Source organism: Xyrauchen texanus, chromosome 37 (assembly GCF_025860055.1).
Source record: "Xyrauchen texanus isolate HMW12.3.18 chromosome 37, RBS_HiC_50CHRs, whole genome shotgun sequence".
NCBI lineage: Eukaryota > Metazoa > Chordata > Actinopteri > Cypriniformes > Catostomidae > Xyrauchen > Xyrauchen texanus.
In genome coordinates, this window is record NC_068312.1 from 37,101,966 (window position 1) to 37,114,690 (window position 12,725).

Genomic DNA, 12,725 nt, shown 5'->3' on the forward strand with positions numbered 1-12,725 from the left:
ATGTATTATAAGAACCTTGAAATATCAAAATTCCCCACAAAATACACATCTATGGCAAAATACATTGCGTTGGCATTAACACAGACAAAATGACTGAAAAAAATTAAAAAGACAAAAATGTCCCGAAGGTCACTTAAGGGTTAATTATGTGTTAAAATGGGGAAAAATGAAAACATGATAAAAAAAAATACCAATTTTTTTTTTTTTTTTTTTTGAACTGCACATTCACAAAACAATCACTTTTTATTTATAGAGTATTTTCTCATTGTATGTGTATGTCTTGTTGAATGTCTATTCCTGCATTTTATTATATTATCTTATTTTTAGATATGATCATATTATATAATAAATCTATTATTAATAAATAAAACAATAACACCCTTTTCTATCAAAGTTTTGTTATTTGCATTGATGCTTATATATATATATATATTTATATTGTGTCAAACAATCATGCAAAAAGCACCAGAAGCAAGTTTTTGTCCCATACAGAATTACTGTAACTAGAGTAACAAGGTAACGGCCCACATAGTAATAAACAACCACTGGAGGAAAACATATTCAGTGCATTAAAACACCACATTTATTTGTTTATATCATGAACAGAAATGGTAACAAATACTCACAGAATAAAATGTGACCGTGTTACGGGAGAGAAATAATTATAATATGCATAGCCGTGTTCACATTGGGTAAATAATATAATATATGAAGGGAAATAAAACGTTTGGAAAAAAAGGCTAGAGATCATTTTTTTTTTTAGATAATAAACATATCTCAAGATAAACAAAATCAAATCATTGAACCAGTGTAAATGTGATTAAAACATACAGACATCCTCGTCTCCACTGCAGGTTCTTTTGGCACATCAGCGATTAGGAGTGAGACAAACCGTGACAAACAAGAGCAATCATTACAGTTGAGTAATCAAATAAGGCATTTTTAAAGCGAATTCAATCAAAACAATTATTGTCTACTTTCAAAGTAACATTCGCACAACAGCGCTTGAGAAAGAATGACACTCACAGATATCTGGCACATTATATTATCATATAATAAACACTTGCTGGTGCAGAACATCAGATCTTATTTGACAATGTCATTCCAACACACATTTGGGAATACTCTCAATCCGAAAATACTTCTATTCCAGTTACAATATGTTTCTAAAAATGTAAGAAAGTCTTCCCCAATTCACCCTTTTTGCAACATCACGGCAAGTATTCAAAACTCGGCCGTTACGATTTCTGAAAGACACTTAAGACTTCCTGCAAAACAGACAAAACTAAAAGAGACACGAGTAGAATTTAATAATACAGCAGTTTTCATCTCGTCTAGATTCGTCTCGGAGCGAGAAAGTATCAGATACTCATTTCTAAACCAATCATATTCTGTATTCAAGGGTTGAGAATTGCACAGTATTGTCACAGCTATTAAGATGAACAATTCACATCTGACTTTCATTAAGTGGATAATTACATTTAATTGAGTGACACACACACACACACACACACACTCAAACACACACACACACACACAAACACTCACATACACTGAAACACACATACACACACACACACACACACACACACACACACACACATACACTCAAACACACACACACACACTCACTCACTCACTCAAACACACACATACACTGAAACACACATACACTCAAACACACACACACACACACACACACACACTCACTCACTCAAACACACATATACACTGAAACACACACACACACTCACACAAACACACTCACACACACACACATACACTGAAACACACATACACACACACAAACACACTCACACAAGCACACACACACTCACAAAAAAAAAACATTCACACAAGCACACACACACACTCACACACACACATACACTGAAACACACACACACACACACACAAACACACTCACACAAACACTCACTCAAACACACATATACACTGAAACACACACACTCACACAAACACACTCACACACACATACACTGAAACACACATACACACACAAACACTCACTCAAACACACATATACACTGAAACACACACACTCACACAAACACACTCACACACACATACACTGAAACACACATACACACACACACACACACTCAAACACACACACACTCACACACTCACTCACACACACACACAAACACACTCACACAAGCACACACACACACACTCACACACACACACACTCACACAAACACACTCACACAAGCACACACTCACACACACATACACTGAAACACACATACACACACACACAAACACACTCACTCACACAAACACACTCACACAAGCACACACTCACACACACATACACTGAAACACACATACACACAAACACACTCACTCACACAAACACACACTCACACACACATACACTGAAACACACATACACACACACAAACACACTCACTCACACAAACACACTCACACAAGCACACACACACAAACACACTCACTCACACAAACACACTCACACAAGCACACACTCACACACACATACACTGAAACACACATAAACACACACACAAACACACTCACTCACACAAACACACACACAAACACACTCACACAAGCACACACACACACTCACACAAACACACTCACACAAGCACACACTCAAACACACACATACACTGAAACACACATACACACAAACACACTCACTCACACAAACACACTCACACAAGCACACACACACAAACACACTCACTCACACAAACACACACACAAACACACTCACACAAGCACACACACACTCACACAAACACACTCACACAAACACACTCACACAAGCACACACTCAAACACACACATACACTGAAACACACATACACACAAACACACTCACTCACACAAACACACTCACTCACACAAACACACACACACAAACACACTCACACAAGCACACACACACTCACACACACACACTCACACACACACTCACTCACACAAGTGCACACACACACTCACACAAACACACACACACTCACACAAACACTCACTCACTCAAACACACACACACTCACACACACACACACACAAACACACTCACACAAGCACACACACACACTCACACACACACATACACTGAAACACACACACACACACACACACACACACTCACACAAGCACACACTCACACACACATACACTGAAACACACATACACACACACACAAACACACTCACTCACACAAACACACTCACACAAGCACACACTCACACACACATACACTGAAACACACATACACACAAACACACTCACTCACACAAACACACACTCACACACACATACACTGAAACACACATACACACACACACACAAACACACTCACTCACACAAACACACTCACACAAGCACACACTCACACACACATACACTGAAACACACATACACACAAACACACTCACTCACACAAGCACACACTCACACACACATACACTGAAACACACATACACAAACACACTCACACAAGCACACACTCAAACACACACATACACTGAAACACACATACACACAAACACACTCACTCACACAAACACACTCACACAAGCACACACACACAAACACACTCACTCACACAAACACACACACAAACACACTCACACAAGCACACACACACACACACTCACACAAACACACTCACACAAACACACTCACACAAGCACACACTCAAACACACACATACACTGAAACACACATACACACAAACACACACTCACTCACACAAACACACTCACTCACACAAACACACTCACACAAGCACACACACACTCACACAAACACACTCACACACACACTCACTCACACAAGTGCACACACACACTCACACACACACACTCACTCACACAAACACACACACACTCACACAAACACACTCACACACACACTCACTCACACAAGTGCACACACACACTCACACACACACACACACTCACACAAACACTCACTCACACACACACACACTCACTCACACAAACACACACACACTCACACAAACAAACACACTCAAACAAACACAAACAAACACACACACAAATACATAAAATAATGTGTAATGATGTTGACTTGTCTCTCAGTTTGCAAAATCAAAAGAAAATGCATTTTCAGAAATGCTCTTATAATGGAAGTCTATGGGGCCTGTGATTAAGAGTTTAACCGCAGAAACTTTAAACTTGTGTTTTTGTTAAAGCATTAACACGAGTTAATCAATAACAACATAATAACATAAATAAACGATCAATTATGTCTTCCCTTTCTGGTACCCTCGCATGAGTTTACACGGTCCTCACATGAGTTGAAAGACTGGATAAGCAGACATCACACCAGTCTCATGTTAACACCTGTATTGTTTAAGCATCATGGTTATCCTTTCCAAACAGCGTGACCATTTTATATTTTCAACGTTTATTCATGATGTGCACCAGCGGCGGAGTTAAATAAAAACAGTGTATGGCAAAAAACTCCTTGGATAACCAACCACCAACCCAAAATTGCACTTCGCAAGTGCTTCATAAGAGTCGCTGTCCCGGCGTGAGTGCTGAAACGTGACGTGATTGTTTACACAATCAATAATCAATGCTTTGTCCATCATAAGTGTGGTTTAGTGTTTCATTTGCACATAAATGTTTACAGTGTTATCATTGGGCCTATTGCAAGTGCACAATATACAACATCCCAAAGCCCCTCTGAATTTAATGTGTAATTCAAAAACATGTGTCAGTGAATAACTGATTTATGCAATTGAATTTTTGGATCAAAAATGGATCTATTTTATGCATTCATTTCAAACTGTATATCATTACATATTAGATGAATGAAATAGGCCTATTTAGGTTCATTGATATAAGTAGAGCTTATTAATTAGGCACATCATTTAACATTTCATGATGAGGGTCACATTGCATACGTCTGCATAAAGTGCATCACGTGCAAGACATTAACTGTATTCAATTGCATGAGGTGTAATTTTGTGATTGTCCTGTAGGTGTCTGCAAATGTCAGATATGTCTCACAGAGTGGTGGTGGTGTAGTGGGCTAAAGCACATAACTGGTAATCAGAAGGTTGCTGGTTCGATCCCCACAGTCACCACCATTGCGTCCTTGAGCAAGGCACTTAACTCCAGGTTGCTCCGGGGGGATTGTCCCTGTAATAAGTGCACTGTAAGTCGCCAAATGCATAAATGTAAATAAATGTAATATGTCCCTACTCCAGTACACTAGATCTATGAGCATTTTCAAGTATTTAAATTACGATGCCTTTGGGAAACAGCCCATAATTGTAAGATGATTCGTACAGTTGTGCTGATAATGCTCTGGGGAAGTGACGAGCAAACGGCATCTTAATGAGGCATGTTTGTTCCTGGTTTTATTTGCATGCTATGGTAACTGCCGTACGCAAACGCCACCCCTGCTGTACAATTGCCCCATAGACTTCCATTGTAAGTGCATGACTTAACATGCATTTTTCCTTTGTTTTTAATGAACGGGTCAAAATGACTGTGGAAATCAACATCATGCTACATATTTTACATTCTAGCGAAAGTTGTTTTTAACTCGGAATATTCCTTTAATAAAATGCAACTTCCAGATCAGATCTTATTATGATTCATAAACTCCCCTGAATTAAAAGTCTGAATATCAGTAGGATACAATCACAGCTACGGGGTTCCACATGTGAGTTGTTATTAAAAGTTACTTATATATATATATATATATATATATATTGTTTTTGCAGTGCCCAAATGCCCACACGAGCTTCGTAACAAATAATCAGAACTTCAATCTTTCAATCTGTAACATTCATGAGAAATGGTAAAACTTTTGGTATATTTAGTGACTTTTAAAATAATTTGTTGTACAAAACAAGGCACTAAAAGTGAAATTCAATGTTGAGTAGAGTAGTATGAATCTTTCAGAAGCGGTCAAGAACATGTCAGGGTCATATTGCACCCCAAAATATAAGCAAAATAAAATAAAAATATTAATAATACTGATTATAACAAATAATATATTGTTTAAGAAGATGCAAGAAATTGAGATTATTTACATTGTGACATTATGGTTTCGATTATATCGAATTTACATAAAAAATGTATCGTGTCTGGAAAGGGTGATTTTCATTATTATAATAGGGTGTGTGTGTGTGGGGCGTAGTGGGCTAAAGCACATAACTGGTAATCAGAAGGTTGCTGGTTCGATCCCCACAGCCACCACCATTGTGTCCTTGAGCAAGGCACTTAACTCCAGGTTGCTCCGGGGGGGATTGTCCCTGTTATAGGTGCACTGTAAGTCACTATGGATAAAAGCGTCTGCCAAATGCATAAATGTAAATGTGGGGGGGGTCTAAATACAAGCTTCATTGTCTTTATGCAAAATATAATGTTTATTTCATTTCTTATAATAATTTTGAGGTGAAATATGACCTGGACATTCCTTGAAATTCCCCCAGATATTCCTGTTTTCCAGTTGTTGATTTCACAGTTATTGTTGATCGTGTTTCCCGTACAAGTGAAAAATCCTCCACAATTTTCTCATTTTCTTGAACCTCCCATTTCAGCTTCTTTCCAGCTCAGCCAGTGAGCACAAAACATTTTTCACACGCTCTCCAAATAAACACTAAACTTTCCTCTGACACCATCTACAAACATCCTGTTATTCCAGAGCATCCATCATCAATCCATTAACCTGACAAGCAACGTCATTTCGGGATCTCAAGAGTCAGACACGTGAACAAGGCCTGTTTCACACGTCCTGCATCTGGAGCTCTGGCTTTCTACCGAAATAATCCTTCAAAATTCAGTCAAACTTCCCGAGTGTGTTTTTTGTTTTGCATTTCACAGTGAATAACTTGAATGAAACCCTCAACAATCAACTTTTTTTTTTTGCATTCAATGGGTGAGTATATCATGTCATTTCATAAAAACCTATATTGCAAAATGTAAAGTTTGTCTCAGCGCCCAAACTCTACTTTGAGTTGCTGTAACCTGTTAATACTGGAGGCGAAATGAATACAGGATGTGTGAAACGGGCCTAACACACACACACACACACACACACACACACACACACACACACACACACACAGACACACACGCGACACACACACACACACACACACACACACACATCAGTCAGTCAGTCAGTCGTCAATCTAGCTGAAGAGCTTGATGAAGCAGCCCTGGCAGTAGGGTTTGTCGTTCTGCTCTTTGAAGGTGCCCTTGTTGAGCTGTTTCAGGCAGAAGGCACAGACGAAATGCTCGGGGTGGAACTTCTTGCCCATCGCTGTGATGCAACGGCCGGTGATCGGCTTCTGACAGCCGGAACACAGCGAGCCGCGGCGAGAGTGATAATGAACCTCACAGTACGGCTGACCATCATGCTCGAAGAAACTGCCGTTGATGAAGGGTGTGAAACACTCCTGAAACATGAAAACAGACATTAAAATGACACAATACCTCCATACCCCAATACATGATGCTTCCCTTGCAGAGGGACCCCTTCCTAAATTATAAAAGGCAGCTAGAGTGAACATTTTCATGTAAACCGAACCATTTATACACTCTTCCGAATTCAATAATGTATTTATAATATGTACAATACGCATGTATATGTTCATACGGATTTATAAACATAAACATTGCAAGGAGAAATGAACACTTAAAAAAACATATATATATATATTTTTTTTTTTTTTTTGCATATTTATTATTATTATTATCATGACCCCCTTTTCTCCCAATTTGGAATGCCCAATTCCAACTACTTAAATGGTCTGCACTTATATAGCGCCTTCTTTAGCCTTAGCGGTTGCTAAAGCACTTTACACTGTGTCCCAATCACCCACACACACACACACACACACACACACACACACACACACACACACACACACACACACACACACACACACACACACACACACACACACACACACACACACTCAGACACCAAATACTTAGTAAGTCATCGTGGTGGTGTGATTACTCGCCTCAATCCGGGTGACGGAGGACAAGTCAGTTGCCTCCGCTTCTGAGATCGTCAATCTGCGCATCTGATCACGTGACTCGTTGTGCATGACACCGCGGAGACTCACAGCATGTGGAGACTCATGCTACTCTCCACGATCCACACACAACTCACCACACGCCCCATTGAGACGGAGAACCACTAATCACCACCACGAGGTCGTCACCCCATGTGACTCTACCATACCCTACCCTAGCAACTGGGACAATTTGGTTGCTAAAACAAAACATTTTGACACCGCAGGACCATTTAAAAACAAACACGGTTCTTTTTGGCCAATGAATTTCCATGAATTTTCCTTGATATTTGCAGTCATTTGTGATATCAGGAAACCAAATGATTTTGATTTAGAGTGATTCGCTAATGAATCATTCAGACTGATTTGTGAACCATTTCAACCAAATAACTGCAAAGAATCAACTCGCACAGAGCATATAAACAAGGCTGGCACACACACTCACACTTACCCTGCACACAAAACACTCTGGATGCCAGAGACTGCTCAGGGCAGAGATGTAGTTCTCCAGGATAGCACGAGCACAGCCACCACATTTAGGAGCGAAGAGATCAAAGTAGTCTTTACGACAGTACGCCTTCCCGTCCTTCTCATGGAACCCTGAAACAGGGAGAAGGACCAATTAAACTATGCAAGAATTAAACTATTGAGAATAGTTTCAAAAGTGAAAAGAAAGTGAAAATCATGGACGCTACTCATTTTGGGGAAATTCTTTAAAGATGATTTTGGTCAACTTAGTAATTACTCACCTTCAGGACCAAAAAACGCCCCACACTGGGCACAGAAAAAGTGTTCAGGGTGCCACGTCCGATCTAGTGCTGTTACAACTTTCTGAGAGTGTGGGGAAAAAAAAAGTTTTAATGTGGTGCACAGATCCCTGCATATGTGATATGGACTGTAACACTGAATATAACGGCTCAGTAACATACTAAGTAAGAGAGGCAACAGTGTGTGTGTGTGTGTGTGTGTGTGTGTGTTCTCACATCCAGTATGGGTCCGTTACAGTAGTAGCAGCGTGGAGAGAATAAATGGTGGTAATCTCTCTCGCAGTATGGCTGCCCGTCCCGCTCAAAGAAGTTTCTCGATCCGATCTCCTCCTGACAATGTGTGCACACAAAATGCTCTGGATGCCATGTACGTCCCATGGCTGTTACCACCTGTACACAAACACATGCACAACCTTTTTTATATGCATGACCAACATTTATTCTAAGCTGATGGCACAACAAAATCTTGTCCATTATGTTCATGTGGTGTTGATCTCTGGCTCCCTCACCTGGCCAACAATGGGTTTGCAGCAGGCGCCACACACTCCCTTGGCAACCGTCTGCACACCCAGCTTGTGGAGGTCAGACTGCAGACTGCCCAGCATGTTGTCCAGTTTATTGACCTGTGTGTGTGGTGTCTTCCCTTGGGCCATAATCTACAGAGTGATGGGGGGAAAAATGCAGAGGGGGAAAAAAATGTGTCATCTAAAAAAAGACAAAATTACACACAAATTTATATTGACCAAAATAACACAAAAACCCAATGTATTATGTGCTATTTTCTTATCAAAAATACAATATTTGAGCATGTGCATATCAAAACAGGTGTATATTTTGTCAATATTCCACTACGGCATAAATTGTCCCTCTAGTTGCATTTGGATCTTTTTGAAAACAATTATGAATCTTCCCAAAAATTCTAACCAAACAGCAGATTTCATGAATTATTGCACAGTTAAGGAATCATAATCTAACATCACGTTAGCATAACTTCAGGAAGTCAGCCTACAAATGGTTTACTTATAGTAGTCACTTCATATTAAGCTGCGAGAGGAGAAACTATTTTAGCTCGCCTCAAACTCTCCTTTGGGCACTTCTCAACTAATCTAATATTAATGACCAGGGAAATAGTGAAGGGCACAATGCACAAAAATCACACACACACACCCTAAAACAAATAAACAAACCCACAGCTCTCAGACACTCAACATATATCAGTATTGTGATCATTCTACGGAGTACAGTGAGACAGAAACTCAGCCAAAGACAGCACATCTGCACCTGCATTGGAGGAAACAGAGGGTCGTATTCCGTCTGGCTGCCCACGGATAACAGCACTTTGGGCGGGGCCACAGGGGCAGGTAGAGTGGTGGGTATGGGGAGGGGTGCCGGACTGGGCTTTGGGGTGGGAGCCGGAACTTCCACGGGTTCAGGGGTCAGGGGCTTAGGTGGAATTGGAGGGGGCTGAAGAGGAGGGGTGGGTTCTCTTGGAGGGGGTGAGGGGGCAGGTGGTGGGGGCGGGGGCAAAGGGGCAGGAACTGCTCTGACGGGAAGGGGGCGCTTCGGTTCCTCGATGGGGGGAGGGGGGCGAGGGAGCGGGGGTGATAGGGGAGGTAAGATCACCTTCCTCTGAGGAAGAGGAGACTCGGGATGTATTATTATCTAGACACAAATCAGACAGAAGGAGAGAAAGAGAATAGGAATAAAGTAGGAATAAAGAATAAAGAAGCACGTGATTACAAGAAAGAAAGTGCAATGAAATTAAGCAAAAGGCTAATTACAGTGAGGGAAGAAGTATTTGATCCCCTGCTGATTTTGTACGTTTGGTCACTGACAAAGAAATGATCAGTCTATAATTTTAATGGTAGGTTAATTTGAACAGTGAGAGACAGAATAACAACAACAAAAATGCAGAAAAATGTATGTCAAAAATGTTATAAATTGAATTGCATTTTAATGAGGGAAATAAGTACCCCCTCTCAATCAGAGATTTCTGGCTCCCAGGTGTCTTTTATACAGGTAACAAACTGAGATTAGGAGCACACTGTTAAAGGGAGTGCTCCTAATCTCAGCTTGTTACCTGTATAAAAGACACCTGTTCACAGAAGCAATCAATCAATCAGATTCCAAACTCTCCACCGTGGTCAAGACCAAAGAGCTGTCCAAGGATGTCAGGGACAAGATTGTAGATCTACACAAGGCTGGAATGGGCTACAAGACCGTCGCCAAGCAACTTGGTGAGAAGGTAACAACAGTTGGTGCGATTATTCGCAAATGGAAGAAACACAAAAGAACTGTCAATCACCCTTGGTCTGGTGCTCCATGCAAGATCTCACCACGTGGAGTTGCAATGATCATGAGAACGGTGAGGACTCAGCCCAGAACTACACGGGAGGATCTTGTCAATGATCTCAAGGCAGCTGGGACCATAGTCACCAAGAAAACAATTGGTAACACACTACGCCGTGAAGGACTGAAATCCTGCAGTGCCTGCAAGGTCCCCCTGCTCAAGAAAGCACATGTACCGTCCCGTCTGAAATTTGCCAATGAACATCTGAATGACTCAACTGGGTGAAAGTGTTGTGGTCAGATGAGACCAAAATCGAGCTCTTTGGCATCAACTCAACTCGCCGTATTTGGAGGAGGAGGAATGCTGCCTATGACCCCAAGAACACCATCCCCACCGTCAGACATGGAGGTGGAAATATTATGCTTTGGGGTGTTTTTCTGCTAAGGGGACAGGACAAATTCACCGCATCAAAGGGAGGATGGACGGGGCCATGTACCATCAAATCTTGGGTGAGAATCTCCTTCCCTCAGCCAGGGCATTGAAAATGGGTCGTGGATGGGTATTCCAGCATGACAATGACCCAAAACACACGGCCAAGGCAACAAAGGAGTGGCTCAAGAAGAAGCACATTAAGGTCCTGGAGTGGCCTAGCCAGTCTCCAGACTTTAATCCCATAGAAAATCTGTGGAGGGAGCTGAAGGTTCAAGTTGCCAAACGTCAGCCTCGAAACCTTAACGACTTAGAGAAGATCTGCAAAGAGGAGTGGGACAAAAATCCCTCCTGAGATGTGTGCAAACCTGGTGGCCAACTACAAGAAACATCTGAACTCTGTGATTGCCAACAAGGGTTTTGCCACCAAGTACTAAGTCATGTTTTGCAGAGGGGTCGAATACTTATTTCCCTCATTAAGATGCAATTCAATTTATAACATTTTTGACATGCATTTTCTGATCATTTGTTTGTCAGTGGGCAAATGTCCAATATCAGCAGGGGATCAAATACTTTTTTCCCTCACTGTATTTAAGGATTTGAATGGAAACAAAATTGGGTAAATCCAGTGTCCATGGCACCTTCCTGTCTACCTTATCCGCATCCCTATTGTGGTCTTCCTGTGAGCGCTTGGGGTTGGACATAACGATGACACCTTCTGTCAGCCAATCATCCGGCTGTTGCTTCTTTGGCCGCTCTTTACGGGCAATTCCCAGCTTGCCCTGCAGTTCCTCAATGAGCCGGTCCTGGGAGTTGCTCTTGTGGTAAATGACTGGGCCCATCTTCCTACGTATAAGGCCATCCCGGTACATGGGGTGGACGTTGGGAATCTCCTTGGTGCGTCTAATCACTGATTTGAGCTAAGACAATAGCACAGCAGACTCTTCGTTATGTCACATGCTTCAAGAACAAGGCGAACAGCTGCCCAACAGCACCCAATCAAAAGCTATTAGGGAACTTGGGGAACATTCAAATGCAAACTAGGTGCTACTATTTCTACAATGAATGAGAGGCAGTTTCCACACACGTTCCTTGTCATAATTGGTTAAAGTACCACTGGTTATCAAGCAAACAAAGGTACCAATTTCACCTTTGATTATCAAGCACA

At 41.2% G+C, this 12,725-nt stretch overlaps 1 protein-coding gene across 3 annotated transcripts in view; it reads right to left on the reverse strand.

The window, feature by feature from the left end:
- Positions 1-565: 565 nt before the first annotated feature.
- Positions 566-12,725, reverse strand: part of LOC127630492 (paxillin-like) — a 47,507-nt gene continuing 35,347 nt past the window's right edge. For 2 of the 3 annotated variants that reach the window (XM_052108058.1, XM_052108059.1), the window contains exons 8-14: positions 12,211-12,477; positions 10,120-10,500; positions 9,348-9,494; positions 9,055-9,228; positions 8,821-8,902; positions 8,523-8,671; positions 566-7,447 (exon numbers count right to left, since the gene is read on the reverse strand). In XM_052108058.1, the coding sequence (XP_051964018.1) occupies positions 7,181-7,447; positions 8,523-8,671; positions 8,821-8,902; positions 9,055-9,228; positions 9,348-9,494; positions 10,120-10,500; positions 12,211-12,477 (1,467 nt within the window). In that variant the 3' untranslated portion in view covers positions 566-7,180. The remainder of the gene's footprint in view (positions 7,448-8,522; positions 8,672-8,820; positions 8,903-9,054; positions 9,229-9,347; positions 9,495-10,119; positions 10,501-12,210; positions 12,478-12,725) is intronic. The other variant, XM_052108060.1, reaches the window with a different exon arrangement.